The sequence below is a fragment of the Suncus etruscus genome, chromosome 8, assembly GCF_024139225.1.
Source record: "Suncus etruscus isolate mSunEtr1 chromosome 8, mSunEtr1.pri.cur, whole genome shotgun sequence".
In the NCBI taxonomy this organism is placed as follows: domain Eukaryota; kingdom Metazoa; phylum Chordata; class Mammalia; order Eulipotyphla; family Soricidae; genus Suncus; species Suncus etruscus.
The window spans coordinates 38,299,877-38,324,939 of record NC_064855.1 but is presented as its reverse complement, the minus strand read 5'-3'; the positions used below and the strand labels follow the sequence as shown (position 1 = coordinate 38,324,939).

Sequence of the window (25,063 nt, the reverse complement as noted above, 5' to 3'; positions counted from 1 at the left end):
CATGCCAGAAAAGTACCAGCTAAAAGAGACTCAAAGCAAAGCACCCCAAGGCCAATCTGTTGCTCTGGTTGGCAGTCAAATTTTTATGTTTCTACTGCCACTTATTCTATTCATTCCCTTACTATATCAAACTACTTTTGGCCTTACACTCTAATAAAAATGCTATTAGAGTGAATATTGCCTTAAAGGTTTGCATAGCATTCAAACAACTCCATTTTAACTGTTAAGGTCTTCTGAGCAGAGAGTTAGGAATAATCTCTAAGCACACCTGATTTCAGCCCTAAAGTGCTCCCTTTCCTAAAGTCTTAAGTTGCATGTTAATAAATTTAATGGCAGTTGTTGTAATCCATTTCCTTGACTCAATTTCTAGGCCATCTCTCTTGGCACTAGAAAATGACCCCTGAAATTTCTCCTTTCAAATTGTCTTTTTTAATTCTACTTTGATGGGTATACTCCCTTTACCTGACTGGAACTTTAGCACTTCTCGAAGCTTTATTGTATTTTCAGTCAAGACTTTTGCTCCAAGTAACAAAACTAACTTATTATATCTACTGGTTTATTTCCTTCACAGTTATTGTTAATTGTGTATCTACCCATTACATTTTAATTCATTTGTGCATTGGAAATATAGACATATTTATTATCCACAGAGTAATGTTACAACCACAAATAAATGTATAAATCCTTGCACCTTTGGCCTGTCCCTAGGTGCCTGCCACCTCTTTGATCAACTGGCCAATACGCATATATCAATTCTTAATTTGGAGGCATTAACCTCCTTATGTAATTATTACTCAGAATATGTCATAAATTTGGTTTATACTCTAATAAAAACCTTTTAACTTATATTACTATTTACTCTCTTCTTCAAAAAGTATATTCTAACTTAGGTGTGATGGCTATATTGGTCTTATTAGGCTTAGAAGATCAAGTAATACACTGCAGAAAACAACTCAATGACTTTCTGTTGTATTTAAATATCAGTCATTCAAATCCCTAATAACATGTTCTTTTGTGTCCTCCTTACTCCAAGCTTGTTTCAGACTCAAATTAAGTTTAAAAAACAGAAATAATAAAACAACATGCTATTTAGGTCAAATAGAGCAATTGTTAAAAATCTATATATTTTGCCCTTCCCCCAATTGGCACCCTCTGCACCTAGCCACCTGCATGCTCCCGTCCCACTGCTGTCCCCAAGGTTGGTATGGCAGCTGGGAGTGACTTCTCCCCACAAGCCCAGATACCAAAACTCCCCATTTGGGTGGTGCAGGAAGCAAGCAAAGGGATTAATCATGGACTGTGAAAGCAGCTACTCCCCCCAATTGGCCCCTGCAATGCCCCAACCTCCTGAGTCCCTGTCCCATTACTGTCCCCGAGGCCAGTAAGGTCATCCGGGAGTGACCCCTTCAAGCCCAGACACCCCAACTTTGCAGAGCCCCCATTTGGGTGGTGCTGGGAAGCAAGGGAAGGATTTAAACATGGACCATGTGTAGTATCACCTCCCCTTATCACTCACTGTGCCTCAGCCACACTGGTCAGAAGCTCTTCCTCCTGATCAGGAGATATCAGTGAGATCTGTACATTCACATTCAGGCCATAACCCCCCCCCCCCCGCCACACAAACACCACTGACACCTCAGTCTATAGCAGACAAAACTAGGCAGACTAGACCTAACTTCTTTCTCCCATAGAAAATATATAGCCTCCACGCCAAAAAACAAAACAAAACAAAACAAAACCTCATCAAACTAACATCTCTACTATACTTGGGTAACCTTGAGTACCTAGAATCAATAAACTCTAAAATAGATCTACCTCCAAACATTTCTACACATTTAAACATACTTGTATAAAAAAAAGCATCCTGAAACTCCAGCACATCAAACCATCCTATGTAAAGAACAATGGTAAACTAAGGAAGACACCAGCAGCTGGTGTCTGGAGAGAAATCTCTGGAGAGAAATTCTAACAGATTTCGAAGTTCTGAAAAATGCCTGAACCTCATAGATGAGGTCCTAAGAGCAGCATTTAATGTCTTAACAATGGAGTTCAAAGAATAACGAACTAAGGAAATTAAGAAATTTATAGGTGAACAATTCAATACACCGAAAGAAGAATTTTATCAGAAGATAAAAGTTCATACAAGTGGAACTAAAGGAACTAAAAAAACATGCTAGAAAGCCACAGTAGCAGTATTGCACACATAGATGAACTTGAAGACAAAATGCAACCAGCAGCAATTAAGAAGTCAATAAAGAAACAAGAGACAAAACATTGAAAGGAAATATGAGATACTTAATGAACAAAGAAAAAGAAATAATCTATTACTTATAGGAATACCAGAAGAGTAAGAAAAAGCAAAGGGGGAAGAATAAGTAGTGAGGCAAATAAAAGCAGAGAATTTTCCCATGTGTTGGAAAGTGGCACCTCTATAAGTCCAAGAGGCAAAAACAGTTCTAAATAAAATAGATCCTAATAGACCAACAACAAAAAATATAGTAATATAAATGGAAAAAACAAAGAGAGATAAAATTTTAAAGCAATAAGGGAGAAAGCAACCTCAAGTACAAATAAAGGAACATAAGAATCAAACCAGATCTCCCATTTGAAACAATTAAGGCAAGGAGACAGTGGAATGGCAAATTTAAACTACTGAATAAAAGAAACATCCAACCTAGAGTCCATTACCTGGAAAAACTCTCATTTACAAGGAATGGCTGAATAAAAACATTCTCAGACAAAAAAAGAACTCACATTGTTTACACTAAGCAAACAGACTCTAAATGAACTATTTAGAGATCAATTACACAACACAAACACCCAATTGAAACAACAACACCCTACACAATATAACAACACAACGACCCTCTCTGTCAATCTCTTTAAATGTCAACAGACTAAACTCCCCCATTAAAAGACACAGAGTAGAGGGTTGGACCAGAAAACAAAAACCAGATTTCTGCTGCTTGCAGGAAATACACCTAAAAGATCAGGATAGACATAGTCTCAGGATAAAAGGATGAAAATCAATTATTAAAGCCAATAAAAAAACAAAACAAAACAAAAAACCTCTGGGACAGCCATAATTATATCAAACCAAATTGCACTTAACCTCAATAAAGTGCTCAGAGACAAAGATGGACACTACCTACTTAGTAATCAAGGAATATTAGACCAATAAGTACTAACTCTGAGTAACATTTATGCAACAATGAAGAATCAGAAAAATATGTAAGGCATTTGCTCACAAATGTAAAGAAACATATGGACAAAAATGTGATCATAGTAGGACACTTTAGCTCACCATTATTGCCACTAGACAGATCCACTAGGCAGAAACTAGTAAAGACTTAAGAGCCCTAAATGAGAAACTAGGAGAACTCAGACTAATGCAAGGCCCTAAATCTTCAGAAATCAGAATATGCATTCTTCTCAAGTGCATACGAAACCTTCTCTAGAATAGACCACACATTAAGACATACATCTAACTTGCATAGACACAAATAAAAGAATAATACCAAGCACCCTATCAGACCACAATGCCACAGAAATCAAGATTGACTGTAAAAAGATGTGGAGAAAATCTAACAACAACATGTTGCTCAACAACAAATAGGAAATCAAGGAAGAAATAGAAAGATTTCTTGAGATAAGTGACAATAAAGAAACAAAATTTTAAGATCTATGGGCCACAGAAAAAGCAGTACTTAGGGGGAAACTCATGGCAATACAGTTCTACATTAGAAAGGAGGAAAAAAAATGTCAAAATCAACAGCTCAAAGAAAACACCATAAGGATCTGGAAAAACAGCAGCAAAGAAACCCAAACACAGGTAGTAGACAAAAAAAAATAATAAAAACCAGAGCAGAAATAAACAACATAGAAACAACAACAACAATGAACAATAGAAAGAATCAATGAGACCAGGAGTTGTTTTTCGAAAGAATAAGCAAGATAAACAAAATCCTGGCAAGACTCACAAAGCAAAAAGGGAAAATGACCAAATAAATTGGATCATAAATGAAAAAGGAAAGATAACAATAGAACCTCAAGAAATCCAAGATATCATGAGGGCTTGTTATGAACAACTGTACTCAAGTTAAGTTAGAGAACCCAAAAGTAATGGACAGATTTTTGGAAAAATATCTCCTGAGACTTAATAAGGAGAAAATAGAAAGCCCAAACAGAACAATCACAGCTAAAGAAATTGAAACAGTAATTAAAATACTGTCCAAGAATAAAAGTCCAGTGCTAGATGGTTTTACAGGTAAATTAATTGAAACATTGAAACATTCAGAGAAGAATTGCTACCATTGATCCCTTGACTCTCCCAAAACATTGAAAAGACAGAAATCTTTCTTAATTCCTTTAATGAAGCTAATATTATGCTCATTCCAAAAACCTAAAAAGACACCAATAAGAAAGAAAACTGAGTACCAATCTCACTAATGACCATGGATGCAAAAATTCTTTTTTTTACATAATTTTATTAATATTTCTTTTTTTCTTTTTATTTTTTATTGTGGGCAAGATGAATTACAAATCTTTCACAGTAATATTTAAGGCACATAGTAGTAATGAATGAGGGGCATTACCACCACCAGTGTTGTCTTCCCTCACACCTGTTCCCATCATGCATCCCACTTCCCCCTCCTCTACGTGCCCTCCGCCCCCCCCCCCCCCCCGGTAATGCTAGTGCAACTGTTCCCATGTACAGCTTGATGTAGATTGGGTTTCATTTCTTTTGTTGTTGAATTTGGATTTTGTATTCAAGTGTAATCATTGTTTTTGTTTTTTGTTTTTTTGTTTTTTTTTAGTGGAAATTTTACTGAGAAATTTATTATTGATATTTAAAATTTTTTTTATTTAAACACCTTAATTACATACATGATTGTGTTTGGGTTTCAGTCATGTAAAGAACACCACCCATCACCAGTGCAACATTCCCATCACCAATGTCCCAAGTCTCCCTTCGCCCCACCCGACCCCCGCCTGTACTCTAGACAGGCTCTCCATTTTCCTCATACATTCTCATTATTAGGACAGTTCAAAATGTAGTTATTTCCCTAACTAAACTCATCACTCTTTGTGGTGAGCTTCCTGAGGTGAGCTGGAACTTCCAGCTCTTTTCTCTTTTGTGTCTGAAAACTATTATTACAAGAATGTCTTTCATTTTTCTTAAAACCCATAGATGAGTGAGACCATTCTGCGTTTTTCTCTCTCTCTCTGACTTATTTCACTCAGCATAATAGATTCCGTGTACATCCATGTATAGGAAAATTTCATGACTTCATCTCTCCTGACAGCTGCATAATATTCCATTGTGTATATGTACCACAGTTTCTTTAGCCATTCGTCTGTTGAAGGGCATCTTGGCTGTTTCCAGAGTCTTGCTATGGTAAATAGTGCTGCAATGAATATAGGTGTAAGGAAGGGGTTTTTATATTGTATTTTTGTGTTCCTAGGGTATATTCCTAGGAGTGGTATAGCTGGATCGTATGGGAGCTCGATTTCCAGTTTTTGGAGGAATCTCCATATTGCTTTCCATAAAGGTTGAACTAGACGGCATTCCCACCAGCAGTGGATAAGAGTTCCTTTCTCTCCACATCCCCGCCAACACTGTTTATTCTCATTCTTTGTGATGTGTGCCATTCTCTGGGGTGTGAGGTGGTATCTCATCGTTGTTTTGATTTGCATCTCCCTGATGATTAGTGATGTGGAACATTTTTTTATGTGTCTTTTGGCCATGTGTATTTCTTCTTTGTCAAAGTGTCTGTACATTTCTTCTCCCCATTTTTTGATGGGGTTAGATGTTTTTTTTCTTGTAAAGTTCTGTCAGTGCCTTGTATATTTTGGAGATTAGCCCCTTATCTGATGGGTATTGGGTGAATAGTTTCTCCCACTCAGTGGGTGGCTCTTGTATCCTGGGCACTATTTCCTTTGAGGTGCAGAAGCTTCTCAGCTTAATATATTCCCATCTGTTAATCTCTGCTTTCACTTGTTTGGAGAGTGCAGTTTCCTCCTTGAAGATGCCTGTAATGTCCTGGAGTGTTTTGCCTATGTGCTGTTCTATATATCTTATGGTTTTGGGGCTGATATCGAGGTCTTTAATCCATTTGGATTTTACCTTCGTACATGATGTTAGCTGGGGGTCTAAGTTCAATTTTTTGCAAGTGGCTATCCAATTGTGCCAACACCACTTGTTGAAGAGACTTTCCCTGCTCCATTTAGGATTTCCTGCTCCTTTATCAAAAATTAGGTGGTTGTATGTCTGGGGAACATTTTCTGAGTATTCAAGCCTATTCCACTGATCTGAGGACCTTTCCTTATTCCAATACCATGCTGCTTTGATAACTGTTGCTTTGTAGTACAGTTTAAAGTTGGGGAAAGTAATTCCTCCCATATTCTTTTTCCCAATGATTGCGTTAGCTATTCGAGGGTGTTTATTGTTCCAAATGAATTTCAAAAGTGTCTGATCCACTTCTTTGAAGAATGTCATGGGTATCTTTAGAGGGATGGCATTAAATCTGTATAATGCCTTGGGGAGTATTGCCATTTTGATAATGTTAGTCCTGCCAATCCATGAGCAAGGTATGCGTTTCCATTTCCGTGTGTCCTCTCTTATTTCTTGGAGCAGAGTTTTATAGTTTTCTTTGTATAGGTCCTTTACATATTTAGTCAAGTTGATTCCAAGATATTTGAGTTTGTGTGGCACTATTGTGAATGGGGTTGTTTTCTTAATGTCCATTTCATCCTTATTACTATTGGTGTATAGAAAGGCCATTGATTTTTGTGTGTTAATTTTGTAGCCTGCCACCTTGCTATATGAGTCTATTGTTTCTAGAAGCTTTTTGATAGAGTCTTTAGGGTTTTCTAAGTAGAGTATCATGTCATCTGCAAACAGTGAGAGCTTGACTTTTTCCTTTCCTATCTGGATTCCCTTGATATCCTTTTCTTGCCTAATCGCTATAGCAAGTACTTCCAGTGCTATGTTGAATAGGAGTGGTGAGAGAGGACAGCCTCGTCTTGTGCCAGAATTTAGAGGGAAGGCTTTCAGTTTTTCTCCATTGAGGATAATATTTGCCACTGGCTTGTGGTAGATGGCCTTCACTATATTGAGAAAGGTTCCCTCCATTCCCATCTTGCTGAGAGTTTTGACCAAGAATGGGTGTTGGAACTTATCAAATGCTTTCTCTGCATCTATTGATATGATCATGTGGTTTTTATTTTTCTTGTTATTGATGTTGTGTATTATGTTGATAGATTTATGGATGTTAAACCAGCCTTGCATTCCTGGGATGAAACCTACTTGATCGTAGTGGATGATCTTTTTAACGAGGCATTGAATCCTATTTGCCAGGATTTTGTTGAGGATCTTTGCATCTGCATTCATCAGTGATATTGGTCTGTAATTTTCTTTTTTGGTAGCGTCTCTGTCTGGTTTAGGTATCAAGGTGATGTTGGCTTCATAAAAGCTATTTGGAAGTGTTTTTGTTTGTTCAACTTCATGAAAGTGTCTTGCCAAGATTGGCAGTAGTTCCTCTTGGAAAGTTTGATAGAATTCATTAGTGAATCCATCTGGACCTGGGCTTTTGTTTTTTGGCAGACATTTGATTACTGTTTTAATTTCATCAATGGTGATGGGGGTGTTAAATATGCTACATCCTCTTCCTTCGACCGTGGTAGATTATAAGAGTCCAAGAATTTATCCATTTCTTCCAGGTTCTCATTTTTCGTGGCGTAGAGTTTTTCAAAGTAGTTTCTGATTACCCTTTGAATCTCTGTCATATCAGTAGTGATCTCTCCTTTTTCATTCCTGATACGAGTTATCAAGTTTCTCTCTCTCTCTTTCTTTATTAGGTTTGCCAGTGGTCTATCAATCATGTTTATTTTTTCAAAGAACCAACTTCTGCTTTCGTTGATCTTTCGGATTGTTTTTTGAGTTTCCACTTTGTTGATTTCTGCTCTCAGCTTTGTTATTTCCTTCTGTCTTCCTATTCTTGGGTCCTTTTGTTGAGCATTTTCTAGTTCTATTAGCTGTGTCATTAAGCTACTCAGGTAAGCTCCTTCTTCCTTCCTGCTGTGTGCTTGCAAAGCTATAAATTTTCCTCTCAGTACCGCTTTTGCTGTGTCCCATAAGTTCTGATAGTTTGTGTCTTTATTGTCATTTGTTTCCAGGAAAGTTTTGATTTCCTCTTTGATTTTATCTCGGACCCACTGGTTATTGAGCATGAGGCTGTTTAACTTCCAGGTGTTAAAGTGTTTCTTCTGAACCCCTTTGGAGTTCACAAATAATTTCAGAGCCTGTGGTCAGCGAAGGTAGTCTGCAAAATTTCTATCCTCTTGATCTTATGGAGGTATGTTTTATGTGCCAGCATGTAGTCTATCCTGGAGAATGTCCCATGTACATTGGAGAAGAATGTGTATCCAGGTTTCTGGGGATGGAGTGTCCTATATATATCCACTAGGCCTCTTTCTTCCATTTCTCTCCTCAGGTCTAGTATATTCTTGTTGGGTTTCAGTCTGGTTGACCTATCCAGTGTTGACAAAGCCGTGTTAAGGTCCCCCACAATTATTGTGTTGTTGATATTATTTTTCAGATTTGTCAACAGTTGTATTAAATATTTTGCTGTCCCCTCATTCGGTGCATATATGTTTAGGAGAGTGAATTCTTCCTGCTCTACGTACCCCTTGATTAATATAAAATGTCCATCTTTGTCCCTTACAACCTTCCTGAGTATAAAGTTTGCATTATCTTATATTAGTATGGCCACTCCAGCTTTTTTATGGGTGTTGTTTGCTTGGATAATTTTTCCCTAGCCTTTTATTTTGAGTCTATGTTTGTTCTGACTATTCAGGTGCGTTTCTTGTAGGCAGCAGAAGGTTGGATTGAGTTTTTTGATCCATTTAGCCACTCTGTGTCTCTTACCTGGTGCATTTAGTCCATTGACGTTGAGAGAAAGAATTGTCCTGGGATTTAACGCCATCTTTATTTCAAAATTTGGTGTGTCTTTTGGGTAGTCTTGTCTTAGATTATGTCTTTCAGTTTTTCTCTTAAGACTGGTTTTGTGTCTGTGAAGTTTCTGAGCTGTTTTTTGTCTGTGAAGCCATGTATTCTTCCGTCAAACCGGAAAGTGAGTTTTGCTGGGTATAGTATTCTGGGTGAAGCATTCATTTCATTCAGTCTTGTCACAATATCCCACCACTGCTTTCTGGCATTGAGTGTTTCTGGTGACAGGTCTGCTGTAAATCTCAGGGAAGCTTGCTTGAATGTGATTTCCCCTTTTGATCTTGCTGTTTTCAGAATTCTGTCTCTATCTGTGGGATTTGTCATTGTGACTAGGATGTGTCTTGGGGTGGTTTTTCTGGGGTCTCTTTTGGTTGGAACTCTTCGGGCATTTGATCACATATATTCTTTAGCTCTGGAAGTTTCTCTTTAATGATGTTCTTGACCGTTGATTCTTCCTGGAAATTTTCTTCCTGGGTTTCTGGGACTCTAATGATTCTTAAGTTGTTTCTGTTGATCTTATCATAGACTTCTATTTTCATCTGTTCCCATTCTTTGACTAATTTTTCCATTGTCTGCTCATTTGCTTTAAGTTTTTTGTCCAATCTCTCCTGCTGTATGGAATTGTTATGTATCTCATCTTCCACAGCACCAAGTCTATTCTCAGCTTCTGATACCCTGTCCCAGAGCTTATCCATTTTGTCATTCACTTCGTTTACTGACTTTTTCAGTCCTGTTAGTTGACATGTTATTTCAGTTTGGAGTTTTGTGATTTCTGTCTTCATATTTTCTTGGTTCTTATTAGTGTTCTGTTCAACTCTATCCATGGATTCTTGGAGTCCGTTGAGCATCTTCCATATTGCTAGTCTAAAGTCCTTATCTGAGAGGTTGATTAGTTGGATGGTCATTATCTGGTCCTCAGAATTGTCCTCTTCATTCTCTATGTCTGATGCTGGCCTGCGTTGTTTCCCCATTGTCACACTTGTATTGTGGGTTTTTCTACGTGTTGTGGTGGTATTCATTGTCTATATGATGCAGGCAGCACACTCCTCTGGCTCCTCCCTTTCTGGATGGACTGACTTGCCTCTAAGGGAGGGGAGTCCTCCATGGATGAAGCCTCACACTGGGTCAAATCTTAGGCCCGAGCATGCAACAGAGAAGACAGTCTGGAGAGAAATGTTTGCTTCTGTGATATAGAGCCGTTCTTAGTGTGATTTTTCCTTCTTGTTGCAATGGAGTTCTTTCCTTAGAAAGAGTGCATGGCTGCATAGCGAAGCAGAGCGGCCATGCTCCACTGGAGCCTCTTTTTGCCCCACTCGCAAGAGTTTCACGCAAGAGGACAGTAGACAGACATGGACAGGTCACACTCACAGTTTTTCACAGTTGGGCCCCACTGAGCCGGTGTACTTTCGCGGATTTTCCCCGCCTGGTGTCACACACAGGGAGCCGGCTTTTGCCGGATGCAAAAATTCTTAACAAAATCTTAGCAAAACAAATTCAACAATACATCAAGAAGATTATACACCATAACCTAGTGGGTTTCATCCCAGGGATTCAGGGGTGGCTCAACATATGCAAATCCATCAACATTATAAACCACATTTACAAAAAGAAAGACAAAAACTACAGGATCATATCAATCAATGTAGAGAGGCATTTGACAAAACACAACACCCATTCATGATGAAAACACTAGAAAAATAGGGTTGAAAGGAACCTTTTTCAAGATAGTTACAGCTATATATAAAAGGCCCAGAGCCAACATTATCCTTAATGGCAAAATATCTGAGAGCATTTTCACAAAGATCAGGCACTACACAAGGCTGTCCATTGTTTCCACTATCGTTCTGCATAGCATTAGAAGTCTGACAATAGCAACTAGACAGGAGAAGGGAATCAAATCCAAATAGGGAAAGAAGACTTCAAGATATGTCTATTTGCAGATGATATGATGATATACACAAAAAATCCTAATGAGTTCACAGAAAAGCTCCGAAAAACAACAAGTCAATACAGTACAATGGCTGGCTATAAAGTCAATACACAAAAGGCAGAGCTTTCCATTACACAAATAATGAAGCAGAGGGGAAAGAGATAAAGGAGTACATCCCATTTAAAATAGTATCTAAAATTATCAAGTACCTAGGACTTAACTTAACAATCGAGGTGGAAAAACTATATCATGAATACTACAAAACTCTTCAGAAAGAAATTGAAGAGGACCTAAACAATTGGAATAACATCCTATGCTCATAGGTAGGAAGAATCAACATAATTAGAATGATCATCTAACCTAACTACCCTATAGATTCAATGAAATCCAATCCAAGGGTGGGAATCCTTAACCTAATCTGAAAGTCTACTATAAAGCCATAGTGATCAAAACAGCATGGTACTGGAACAAAGAGAAAGTCTCAGACCAATGGGGAAGAATAGAATATCCAATGACATGACCCCAAATCTATAGTCAACTAATATTTGACAAAGAAGCCAAGAATTTGAAATGGAATCAAGACAGTCTCTTCAACAAATAGTGTTGGAACTACTGGATAACCACCTGTAAGAAACTAAAGATTAATCCATAACTCATGCCTTACACAGTAGTCAACACAAAGTGGATTCAAGAACTTGAAATCAGACCAGAAGTTATAAAGTTCATTGAGGAAAAATAGTCAGAACACTTCAACTTTTATACCTCAAATTATGTCTTTGATGATAGAATGCTAATGGCAAAAGCTGTAGCATCAAACCTAAATAAATGGGACTCATCTAATTAAAATGTTTCTGTATGGCAAAAGATGCACAGGTTAAAGCTAGATGACTGCTAATGAAATGGGAAAAATATTGCACTCAACACATAAGATAATTATTTGATATCTAGGATATACAAAGTACTCAGAAAGGTTAGCTACACAAAACCTAAAAAAAAACCAAAAACAATGAAAAATAGAGTTAAGAATCGAATAAACACTTCTCGGAGGAAGATCAACAGATGGACAATAGACACATGAAAAAACATTCCTCTTGGGGATGGAGAGATAGCACAGAGTAGGGCATTTTCCTTGCACGTGGGCAACCCAGAACAATGATGGTTCAATTCCCGATATCCTATTTTGTTCTCTGAGACTACCAGGGGCGATTTCTGAGCATAGAGCCAGGAGTATCTCATGAGTGCTGCCAGGTGTGATTCCCCTTGCCAAAAGCAAAAAGAAAAAGAGAAAACATGTTCATCATCACTCATCATTAGGGAAAGCCAAACTAAGACAACAATCAATGAGACATCATCTTACACCAGTGAGGATGACACATATCAAAAATAGTGGTAACAATATCTGCTGGTGAGGATGACTCATGTCAAAAATAATGGGAACAATTACTACTGGTGAGGATGCAGTAAGAAAGGAACTCTCATCTACTGCTGGTGGGAATGCTTCTTGGTCCAACTTGTTGTAAAGCATTATGGAGGGTTCTTAATAAACTCAAAATTGACTTTGACAACGTCAATTGGGCAGATTTTTATCCTGGGACCAATATAAAAAATCTTAGCCTAGGCTTCAGCCAGGGTTTTACAAAGACCAAGATTCCAATTATGCAGCCGTCAGGAGAGATGAAGTCATGAAATTTTCCTATACATGAATGTTCATGGAATCTATTATGTTGAGTGAAATTAGACAGAGGGAGAGAGATAGATGTAGAATAGTCTCCCTCATCTATGGGTTTTAAGAAAAATAAAAGACATTGAAGTAATTCCCAGAGTTGAGGGCCAGAAGGACCGGCTCAAAATATGAAGCTCACCACAGAGTGGTGATTTGCCCTATACATCCGTTTTCGTCCTACCTCCCAAATCCTCCTCCCTCACCCCCGGGGCTGCTAGAAAATGTGGTCCCCTTTGTACCTAGTGTACTACTTAGTAGTCTTGCACCTGTTTGTTCTTGGTGCCTCACTTATTTCCCCCTCTAACTGGGAGGCAGGACTAGATAGTTCAAGTTATGTGGTTTTGTTTGAAGATGAGAAAAGTACTAAACTGGGGTAAAAGTTTAATCCGCTGAAAATGGGTGGGATCCTTCTGGAGGCTCTCATCATTGGTTTGAGATGATTCCCCATTTCTTCTTTTAAGTCGATATTTATAGCCTCTAGACAAACTCCTTCCAACTTTTCTTTCTTTTTTTTCCAACAGAACCACAGAATTTGAATCATTTTTTTCTCCTTCATAAATTGAGTGGGGGAAATGGATGGTACCAGGAACAATCAGTCTTATGAACATTGAGTGGAAATAAAAAATGATCAGACTTAAACACCAAACCCAAAAGTCAAAGACAACAAAATTGATACCTTATCTACAAGTTATACATTGAGGGGACCAGTTACATAGCAGTCCAGGGGAAAACAGAGGGGATATGGGAGACTTAATGGGAACAGTGGTGTAGGGAGACAACATTGGTGGTGAGAATGGCCCTGATTCATTGTCACTATGTACAATGCCTTGGGGGAGTATTGCCATTTTGATGATGTTAATCCTGCCAATCCATGAGCAGGGTGTGTTTCCATTTTCGCGTGTCCTCTCTTATTTCTTGGAGCAGAGTTTTATAGTTTTCTTTGTATAGGTCCTTCACATTTTAGTCAAGTTGATTCCAAGATATTTGAGTTTGTGTGGCAATATTGTGAATGGGGTTATTTTCTTAATGTCCATTTCTTCCTTAGTACTATTGGTATATAGAAAGGCCATTGATTTTTGTGTGATAATTTTGTAGCGTGCCACCTTGCTATATGAGTCTATTGTTTCTAGAAGGTTTTTGGTAGAGTCTTTAGAGTTTTCTAAGTAGAGTCCAAGAATTTATCCATTTCTTTCAGGTTCTCATTTATAGTTGCATAGAGTTTCTGAAAGTAGTGTCTGATTACCCTTTGAATCTCTGCCATACCAGTAGTGATCTCTCCTTTTTCATTCTTAATACGAGTTATCAAGTTTCTCTCTCTCTCTCTCTCTCTCTCTCTCTCTCTCTGTTAGTTTTGCCAGTGGTCTATCAATCTTGTTTATTTTTTTCAAATAACCAACTTCTGCTTTCGTTGATCTTTCGGGTTGTTTTTTGGGTTTCCACTTCATTGATTTCTGCTCTCAGCTTTGTTATTTACTTCTGTCTCTCTATTTTTAGATCCTTTTTAAAAATATTTTCTAGTTCTATGAGCTGCGTCATTAAGCTACTCAGGTAAGCCCCTTCTTCCTACCTGATGTGTGCTTGCAAAGCTATAAATTTTCCTCTCAGTACTGCTTTTGCTGTGTCCCATAAGTTCTGATAGTTTGTGTCTTTATTATGATTTGTTTCCAGGAAAGTTTTGATTTCCTCTTTGATTTTATCTTGGACCCACGGTTATTAAGTATGAAGCTGTTTAACTTCCAGGTGTTAAAGTTTTTCTTCTGTGTCCCTTTAGAATTCACATATAATTTCAGAGCCTTGTAATCATCAAAGGTAGCCTGCAAGATTTCTATCCTCTTGATATTATGGAGGTATGTTTTATGTGCCAGCATGTAGTCTATCCTGAAGAATGTCCCATGTACATTGGAGAAGAATGCGTATCCAGTTCCATTCTGGTTATGGAGTGTCCTATCCACTAGGTCTCTTTCTTCCATTTCTATTCTCAGGCCTAGTATATTCTTGTTGGATTTCAGTCTGGTTGACCTATCCAGTGTTGACAAAGCTGTGTTGAGGTCCCGCACAATCATTGTGTTGTTTTTGATATTATTTTTTTTAGATTTGTCAACAATTGTATTAAATATTTTGCTGGACCCTCATTTGGTGCATATATGTTTAGGAGAGTGATTTCTTCCTGCTCGACATACCCCTTGATTAATATAAAATGTCCACTTTTGTCCCTTACAACCTTCCTGAGTATAAAGTTTGCATCATCTGATATTAGTATGGCCACTCAAGCTTTTTTATGGGTGTTGTTTGCTTGGATAATTTTCCTCCAGCCTTTTATTTTGAGTCTATGTTTGTTTTGACTATTCAGGTGCGTTTCTTGTAGGCAGCAGAAAATTGGGTTGAGTTTTTTTTGATCTATTTAGCAACCCTGTTTCTCTTAACTGGTGTATTTAGTCCATTGACATTGAAAGAAAGAATTGTCCTGGGATATAATGTCATCTTTATATCGAAATTTTGTGTGTCTTTTGGTCAGTCTTATCTTAAATTAGGTCTTTCAGTTTTTCTCTTAAGACTGGTTTTGAGTCTGTAAAGTTTCTAAGCTGTTTGTCGTGAAACCATGTATTTTTCTATCAAACCAGAAAGTGAGTTTTGCTGGGTACAGTATTCTAGGTGAAGCATTCATTTCATTGAGTTTTGTCACTATTTCCCACTACTGCTTTATGGCCTTGAGTGTTTCTAGTGACAGGTCTGCTGTAAATCTCAAGGATGCTCCCTTTAATGTAATTTCCCTTTTTGATCTTGCTGTTTTCAGAATTCTGTCTCTATCTGTGGGATTCGTCATTGTGACTAGGATGTGTTTTGGGGTATTTTTTCTGGGGTCTCTTTTGGTTGGTACTCTTCAGGCATGCAGAATTTGATAGCATATATTCTTTAGCTCTGGTAGTTTCTTTTTAATGATGTTCTTGACCATTGATTCTTCCTGGAAATTTTCTTCCTGGGTTTCTGGGACTCCAATGATTCTTAAGTTGTTTCTATTAAGCTCATCATAAATTTCTATTTTCATCTGTTCCCATTCTTTGACTAATTTTTTTCATTATCTGTTCATTTGCTTTAAGTTTTTTTTCCCAATCTCTCCCACTGTATGGAGTTGTTATTTATCTCATCTTCCCAGCACCAATTCTATTCTCAGCTTCTGTTACCCTAGTGTAGAGATTATCCATTTTGTCATTCAATTCATTTACTGAGTTTTTCAGGCCTGTTATTTGACCTGTTATTTCAATTTGGAGTTTTGTGATTTCTGTCTTCTTATTTTCTTGGTTCATATTAGTGTTCTGTTTAACTCGATCCATGGTTTCTTTGAGTTCTTTGAGCATCTTTCATATTGCTTGTCTAAACTCCTTATCTGAGAGATTGATTAGTTGGTTGGTTGTTTTCTAGTCATCAGAATTTTCATCTTCATTCTCTATGTCTGATGCTGGCCTTCATTGTTTCTTCATTGTCACACTTGTATTGTGGTTTTTTCTACGTGTTGTGGTGGTATTCTTTGGCTAAATGGTGTACACAGACACGTTCCTCTGGTTCCAAACTTTATGGGTGGGTTGACGTGCCTCCAAGGAAGGGGTGTCCTCCGTGGATGAAGCATCACACAGGATCAAATCTTAGGCCCGCATATGCAGCAGAGACAACAGTCTGGGGAGAAATGCTGGGCTTCAGTAATCCAGCACAGTTCTTAGTATAATTTTTTTCTTCTTGTTGCAATGGCGTTCTTTACTTAGAAAGAGCGCCTGGCCCCAAAGCAAAGTGGAGCAGCTGTGCTCTGCTAGAGCCTTTTTTTGGCCCACTCCCATGAGGTTCCAGCAACAGGACAGGAGATAGACACACACAGGCAGCACTCACAATATTTTCACTGCCTGACATCACAAACAGGGGACCTGACTTCTGCAAAGTACTGCTTATAGCTGGTTTTCACATCATGAAGCAGTTCCTTGGTGTTCCCGCCCTTGAATGAGCCTCTGGGAAAGCAAGTTTTCTGGAGCCTCTTTTCGGTCCACTCCTAAGAGGTTCAGGTGACAGGACAGGAGACAGACACACACAGGCAGCACTCACAATTTCTCATGGTCGGGCCCCACTCAGAGCTAAATGATTTTGAACAGATTTACTATTTGAGAAATATACTTCTCAGTAATTTATATTTTCTGTATTGGTTCAGGATCTGGAATGCGAATTACAAATAAAAAATGTTTAGCTGCCTAAAATTAAAAATTATTTTGTTTACTTTAATATTTAAATTTGATGTTACTGATAATTTTTATCAATATTACTGATTTGTGAGAACTTTCAAGGTCACAAATTTTTGTCATAGAAATACTACCTACTAATAGCATTTGATCTTTTAGAAGGTCACTTATGTTTGAGTTACAGTCTGTGAATAATGAATAATTTCCAATGAATAATGTCTAAATCAGAATAGAATGTTCTTTCCCAAGTCATATGTTCATATTAGTCATAATAAAACAGTGTAAACAAACAAAGAACAAATAGAGGTACTACTTACCAGTTATTCGTAGTTTATCTGTACCAACTACAGCTTTCTTTTCATCAACAGTAAATAAGGGCTTGCCATCCTTGGAGTTAATCTGAAATTGTTGACTCTGGACCTCTACTATTTTGGGACCTAAAGAGTTAAATGAAAAATCAATTCGTTATAAAGTGTTTATTATAAATAGTGCTGATTTCTCTATTTTGACACATGCCTGTCACCCAGTAATACCAAATTATAAATATAAATATGATAGCATTTTTATTCCATAATTAATTTATCTTCTCTCCTCCTCTTCTTCCTTCTCTTCCTTCTTCTCTTCCTTCTCCTCCTGCTCTTTCTCCTCCTCTTTCTCCTCCTCCTCTGTCTTCTTCTCTTCCTTCTCCTCCTCCTTTTCTCCTCTTTTTCTCCTCCTACATCTTCTTCTTCTTCCTTCTTCTTCTTCTTCTTCTTCTTCCTCCTCCTCCTCCTCCTCCTCCTCCTCCTCCTCCTCTTCTTCTTCTTCTTCTTCTTCTTCTTCTTCTTCTTCTTCTTCTTCTTCTTCTTCTTCTTCTTCTTCTTCTTCTTCTTCTTCTTCAGAATTGGGCTACATGGTATTCAGGTCTTACTCCTGGACCTTCATCTATGAATCACTTCTGGCAAAACTTAGAGGATCATATGTGGTCCCAGGAACTATACCCAGGTCAACCACATGCAAGGCAGGTCCTTAACCTATTATACTATATCTCTGGCCCTATAACAAAAACTCTACGAGTTATAAAACTAAATTTATATTATTCCTATGAATTCATGTCAAATGTATGATAACATATACTCAACATATATACATATTTGTTTAATATATTGAGTGCATTTTTAAAAGTTTACTTTTTCAGATTTAAAAAATTTTCCCCTAAAATATCTGATTCTTCTGCTCAGATGGTTTAAACTGGTTTTTGTTTGTTGTTTGTTTTTGAGCCATACCCACTGATAGTCAGGAGTTGCTCTGTGCTCAGAAATAGCTCCTGACAGGCTCATGGTACCATATGGTATGCCAAGGATCAAATCGGGTAGGTCCTTTTGTGAGCATGTGCAAGGCAAATGCCCTACTGCTATGCTATCACTTTGACCCAGATGGTTTAAATTGGCATTTGTCAACAAGAATATTGTTTGCCAACTTGCTTTTTGTTTTTGGCCTGTACTTGATGGGGCTCAGGGCTCATCCATGACTGTTGAAGAAATATATCTGGTATCTGTAATTTGACAGAGGGTCAGCTGCATACAAGGCAAATATCTCCTTTTTTTAAAATATGGAACGCTTCACGAGTTTGCCTGTTATCCTTGCGCAGGGGTCATGCTAATATTCTCTGTATCATTCCAATTTTAGTATATGTGCTGCTGAAGCAAGCACTTACCCACTGTACTATTGTTCAAGCATCTAACTAATGATTTATTACTAAGAAATGTGAAATATGCATAATGATTTACTTTAATTACATAAGTTAATAAAAAAATAACACATATTCAGTGGATTTTCTCTGGCCTTTTTCTTAAAAGAGTACCTTTCCTTTTACTTCAGAAAGAAAACACAGATAATTGGGGTGGGTAGGAAGATACCATGTAGATTCTGCCCTTGTGTTTTACCTTATGTTTTTTGATTATTCATGCTTGTATTTCTGATTCATGGGCTAGGGACTCATTGTCCTATTGAGGTTTAATTCTTCGTTGTGAGTTTTAGATACACTCTGTCAAATTATTACTCCCATTAGCAAATGTTCGATGGATGCTGTGTGCTAGGAACTGGGAGTATTGTACCCTCACTGACTACCTCATACCTTACTCAGATTCTCTAATCAGTACTTTTGAGTATTTATCATTTTATATTTCATGATTTTTTTTTGATTTAAAATTTTTTCTAATCCCACAAGCATAATGGGGTAATCTTCCTAGAACACACCTTTCAACATTTCCTTAAGGAATTACATGTGCTCCACAGTTTGCTGACAGTCAGATTCATTTAGATTAGATATCTAAATAAGATATAACCTTATCTGAAAAGGTGGTTTACTAATAAAAGAATATATTATGATTTTTGTATAAATATCCCTTACAATACTCAATAATGCTTATGAAATGTCTTATAACAGTAACACGTATGAAATGTCTGGTGCAAATTAAATAGATCTCAGTTAACATGTAAGCTTTAGAGATAAACACCGACATATTTTTTGAATTAATTTGTACCTCAAAATCTTTCAATGACTTTAACTTAAATGTGTATGTCAATTGCTACTAGAACTTATTGTTTCTTAAATAAAACAGATAAGAACAAGAAAGCTAACATTTATTCTTATCTTTGAATATACTCCTCCCATTTCCCAACCACATTTCCCTCACTCTTTACCTCAGTCAACAACCCCACTATAGTCAATGGAAAAAGCATATATTTCTATTTTTTGCTTTTTACTTTTTAATGACTGCTTTTTATAAAATCTTTATTTAAGCTTCATGATTACAAGCATGATTGTAGTTGGGTTTCAGTCATACACAGAACACCCCTGTTCACCAGTGCAACATTGTCACCACCAATGCCCCCACTCAAATACTTGCCTGTATTTGAGACAGGCATTCTACTTCTCTCACTCATTAAGATTGTCATGATAGTTGTTAGTGAAGGTATTTCCCCAACTGCACCACTACTCTTTGTGGTGAACTTTATATTGTGAGTTGGTCCTTTTGCCCTCATCTCTATTGTCTTTGGACATTATTACAATACTGTCCTTATTTTTTTTAAATCCATAGATGAGTGAGACTATTCTGAATCCCTCTCTCAGACGTATTTCATTCAGCATAATAGATCCCATGTACATCCATGTATAGAAAAGTTTCATGACGTCATCTCTCCTGATGGCTGTGTATATACCATTGTGTATATGTAGCACAGTTTTTATTAGCCATTCATCTGTTGAAGGGCATCTTGATTGATTCCATCCAAGATCTTGTAAATAGATTTTGTAAATAGCACTGCAGTAAAAATAAGTGTGAGGAAAAGATTTTTAAACTCTATTTTAGTGTTCCTAGGGTAGATCCCTAGGAGTGGTATAGCTGGGTCATACGGGAGCTCAATTTCCAGTTTTTGGAGGACTCTCCATATTGTTTTTTTTTTTTTTTTTTTTTAATAAAGGCTGGACTAGATGGCATTCCCACCAGCAGTAAATGTGTGTTCCTTTATGTATACATCCCACCAGCAATGTTGGTTCTGGTTCTTTGTGATGTGTGGCAGTCTCTGTGGTGTAAGATGGTACCTCATTGTAGTTTTGATTTGCAACTCCCTGATGATTAGTAGGTGCAGCATTTTTATGTGCCTTTTTGGCATTATTATTTCTTCTTTGAGGAAGTGTTTGTTCATTTTTTCTCCCCACTTTTGGATGGGGTTATATGTTTTTATTTCTAGTTAAGGTCTGTTAATACCTTGTATATTTTTAAGATTAGCCCCTCGTCTGATGGGAATTGGGTAAATAATTTCTCCTATTATGGTGGTGTATTTTGTATCCAAGGCACTATTTCCTTTGAGGTGCAGAAGTTTCTCAGTTTAATATAGTCCCATCTGTTTATCTCTGCTTCCACTTGTTTGAAGAGTGTTGTTTTCTCCTTGAAGGTACCTTTAGTCTCAATGTCATGGAGTATTTCTACCAATGTATTTTTCTATAAACCTTATGGTTTCAGGCCTGATATCAACGTCTTTAATCAGTTTAGATTTGATCTTTATGCATGGTTTTAGATGAGGCTCTGATTTCGCTTTTGCAAGTGTCTGACCAATTACACCAACACCACTTGTTGAAAAGGGTTTCCTTGCTCCATTTTGGATTTCTTGCTTATTTATCAAAGATTAGTTGATTGTATGTCCGGAAAGTATTCTCTGAATACTCAAATCTATTCCACTGATCTGAGGGTCTATCTTTATTCCAATACCGTGCTCTTTTAAATAACTATTTCTCTATAATACAATTTAAAACTGGGGAAAGTAATACCTCCCATATTCTTTGTCCCAAGTATTACTTTAGCTATTTATGCATGTTTATTGTTCAAAATGAATTTTAGAAGTGTTTGATCCACTTATTTGAAGAATGTCATGGGTTACTTTAGAGGGACTGCATGAAATCTGTACAATGCTTTGAGGAATATTCCTATGTTAATTATATTAATCCTTCCATTCCATGAGCAGGGTATGTTTCTTCATTTTTTGTGTCCTCTCTTATTTACTGAAGCAGGGTCTTGTATTTTTTTCAACACTTTAGTTAAGTGACTCCAAGGTATTTGAGTTTCTGTGGCACTAATGTGAATGGGATTGTTTCTTTAATGTCCATTTCTTCTCTATTATTATTGGTGTACTAGAAGAAGGCCATTGATTTTTGAATGTTAATTTTGTAGCCTGCCACTTTGCTATATGAACTTATTGTTTCTAGAAGCTTTTTGTCAGAGTCTTTAGGGTTTTCTAAATATAGGATCATGTCATCTGCAAAGAGTGAGAGCTTGACTTCTTCCTTTCACCTTTCCTATCTGGATGCCATTGATATCTTTTTTTTTGCCTAAATTCTGTGGCAAGTACTTTCATACTATGTTGAATAGGAATGGTAAGAGAGGGCAGCCTTGTCTTGTACCATATTTTAGAGGAAAGGTTTTTATTTTATCTTCATTGAGAATAATATTTGCCATTTACTTGTGGTATATGGCCTTTACTATGTTGAGAAAAGTTCCTTTTATTCCCATGTTGATGATGTTTTTTTTTTATCAAGAATAGGTGTTGAAACTTATCAAAAGCTTTTTCTGCATCTATTGATAAAATCATATGATTCTTATTTTTTTATTTGTTGACATGGTGTATTATGTTGATTGATTTACAGATGTTCAACCATCCTTGCATTCCTGGGATGAAACATGCTTGTCATTTTGAATGACTTTATTGAGGAGGCATTGGATTCTATTTGCCAAAATTTTGTTGAGGATTGTTGCATCTGTGTTCATCAGGAATATTGGTCTGTACTTTTATTTTTTTAATAGCATCTCTGTCTGGGTTTTGTATCAGAGTGATGTTAACTTCATAAATCTATTTGTAAGTGTTTCTGTTTCTTCAATTTTATGAAACAGCTTGAAGAGGAATGGTAGTAGTTCTCAAAAAGTTTGAAAGAACTCATTAGTGACCCCATCTGGGCCTGGGCTTTTGAATTTGGGAAGACTTTTGATTACTATTTTAATTTCCTCAATATTGATGGGGCTGTTTTGATATGCAACCTCATCCTTGTTCAACTGTGGAAGGTTATACAAGTCCAAGAATTTATCCATTTTTCCAGATTCTCAAATTTTGTGGTATAAAGTTTCTCAAAGTAGTTTCTGTTTACCCTTTGTATCTCTGCAATATCTGTAGTGATCTCCCCGTTATTTTTAATCCGGTTTATCAAGTTTCTATCTCTCTTTTCCTTTATGAGTTTTGTCAGTGGTTTATCAACGTTTTTTTATTTTTTCAAAAAACTAATTTTTGCTTTTGTTGATCTTTTGGATTGTTTTTTGGATTTCAACTTCAATAATTTCTGCTCTAAACTTTGTTATTTCCTTCTACCTACATATTTTTGGTTCCTTTTGTTGATTATTTTCTAGTTTTATAAGCTGTGTCACTATGTTATTCATGTAGGCCCCTTCTCTCTTCTAGATGTGTGCATGCAAAGCTATAAATTTTCCTATCAGTACTGCTTTTCCTGTGTCCCATAAATTTTGATAATTTGTGTCTTCCTTGTCATTTGTTTCCAGGAATGTTTTTATTTCCTCTTGATTTCATCTCTTCGGTTGTTCAGTAGTAAGCTGTTTAATTTTTAGATACAAAAGTTTTTTTTTGTGTCCATTTTTAGTTTCATGTCTAATTCCAGTGCTTTGTGATCAGAGAAGGAAGTCTACATGATTTCTATCCTTTTTTTTTTTTTAATATAAATTTTTATTTTGATCATAGTGGCTTACATATTGTTGACAATAATATTTTAGGTACATATTTACATAAAATCGGGGGGATTCCCATCGCCAAATTGTCCTCCCTACACCCCCGTTTCTGTCCTACCTCCCTTTTCCTTTTCCCTCACCCCAGGGCAGGTAGAATATGTGGTCTCCTCTGTATCTAACCCACCACTTAGTAGACTTGCACCTGTTTGGTCTTGATGCCTCCCTTATTTCCCCCTCTAACTGGAGTCAGGACTAGCTAGTTCAAGTTGCATGGTTTTGTTTGAAGGAGAGAAAAGTAATAAACTGGGATAAGAGTTTAATACCCCAAAATTGGGTGGAGTCCCTCTAAAGGCTCTCATCATCAATTTGGGAGATGGAGAAAAAGAAGGTGAAACACTCCACTAGTACCAAAAGAAGTGTCAAATATCCAGTGAGGGCTCCAGCTATATCGATAAGCACCACACAGAGCCAACAAAACAAACAAACAAACAAATAGGAAAAAAAAACAAAAACAAAAACAGACAAACAAAAATCACGCCATGGTCTTGAATTGAGAAACATGGCATAGCACATAACGAAAGAGAAGAGAGGAAGAGAAAAAAAAAAAAAAGAAAAAAAAAGTATAATTGGGGACTACACTTTCAATAATTACACCCAGAGAATTCGACCAAAATAGATTGGTAAATCAAAAATAGTAATAACAATAATAAATGAAGGTAATATATATATTTATATAAAAAGTAACCAAGGTTTTGCGCTTTTTGTATTTTTGTTTTTTCCCTTCTGCCCTGGCACAGTAAATATTGGGGTAATTCGAAAAAGAATTCACTTGGCCTAAGAGATATGGGGTTTCTCCGTCCTTGGAGCATACTGTCATGGGATCAACTCTAGACTTTGCTCAGGATCCTTTACTTTCTCGTTGGTTTTTTTTTTTATTTTTTGGTGTGTGGAGGACTTCTGCTCTGTGTTTAGAGGTCTCAGTATCTGCACAGATCCTGGGGTGGGACTTATGATGAAGTCAGTCTTTGTGGTTCTAGAGGTTCTGTTACCTCAGTGTCATTTTAGTCCATCTTCTGTGGTTGGTGATCTTGGTCTTTGCACTGAACCTAGGGTGGCGCCTAGGATAGCATCTTACTTTGTGCTTCCAAAAAGCCCCATTCCGTTACTATTGTCTCTGCCGCACCTTTGGGACTGGGGATCATGATTATTGTGCAGGTCATAGTTCAAACCCTAAACTAGGGCTTTTTTATTGGGCCCGAGATGTATACAGTCTGGTCGTGGATCTAGCAGCCAGTCATCTGTAAATCCCAATCTTGGTTTTTGGACCTACCAAAGGGTGGCGAGACTTCTGTTTTTGTCTTGTCGTTAGTTGATAAGGTAGGCTAATCTGCTCTAAGGTCAAGCTGTTCGCATTTTCCTCGTTGTCAGGATATCATGTTAGAGCTGGGCCTTGTTGTTGGTCTCATCGTATTAAGGCCGTCCCGGATGGAGTTTGTTTCCTGGAGTTGTTGTGAAGAGCTGTGCCGTTTCTATGTCGGGGATCAAGGGTTCAAGGCTGGATGAATGGTATCTAATCACCTGAGGTCTAATTTGATTCCACATGACATATTTTCAAGGCAGGAGATATCCCTATATTGTAAACAACTATGAGTTCCTATCTCTAGTAGATAAGAGCTCTTTTTTTTTTTATATGTAATATTTCCCCTTTACTTAGTGTGCCTTTGCAGAGGGAAGTGGTGTTACATTATAATGTCTGTGTATTCGTGGGTGGACTGATGGGGTAACAGACACAGGTCACGTATCAAAAAACGAAGAGAGAAAAAAGAAAGAAAAAAAAAAGAAAAAGAAAAAAAAAGGGGGGGGAATTAAAAATGTATGTGCTCACAAATATATATGTAGGATGAACATTCA

General features: G+C 37.1%; 1 protein-coding gene and 1 non-coding gene across 2 annotated transcripts in view; both read right to left on the bottom strand.

The window, feature by feature from the left end:
• Positions 1 to 25,063, bottom strand: part of SGCG (sarcoglycan gamma) — a 100,374-nt gene that overhangs the window by 12,912 nt on the left and 62,399 nt on the right. Inside the window, exon 5 of the mRNA XM_049778354.1 lies at positions 17,201 to 17,320. Within this exon, the coding sequence (XP_049634311.1) occupies positions 17,201 to 17,320 (120 nt within the window). The remainder of the gene's footprint in view (positions 1 to 17,200; positions 17,321 to 25,063) is intronic.
• LOC126017030 (U6 spliceosomal RNA) lies at positions 18,469 to 18,575 on the bottom strand. The gene has a single exon (XR_007498707.1). It is a non-coding gene; the product is annotated as a U6 spliceosomal RNA (small nuclear RNA).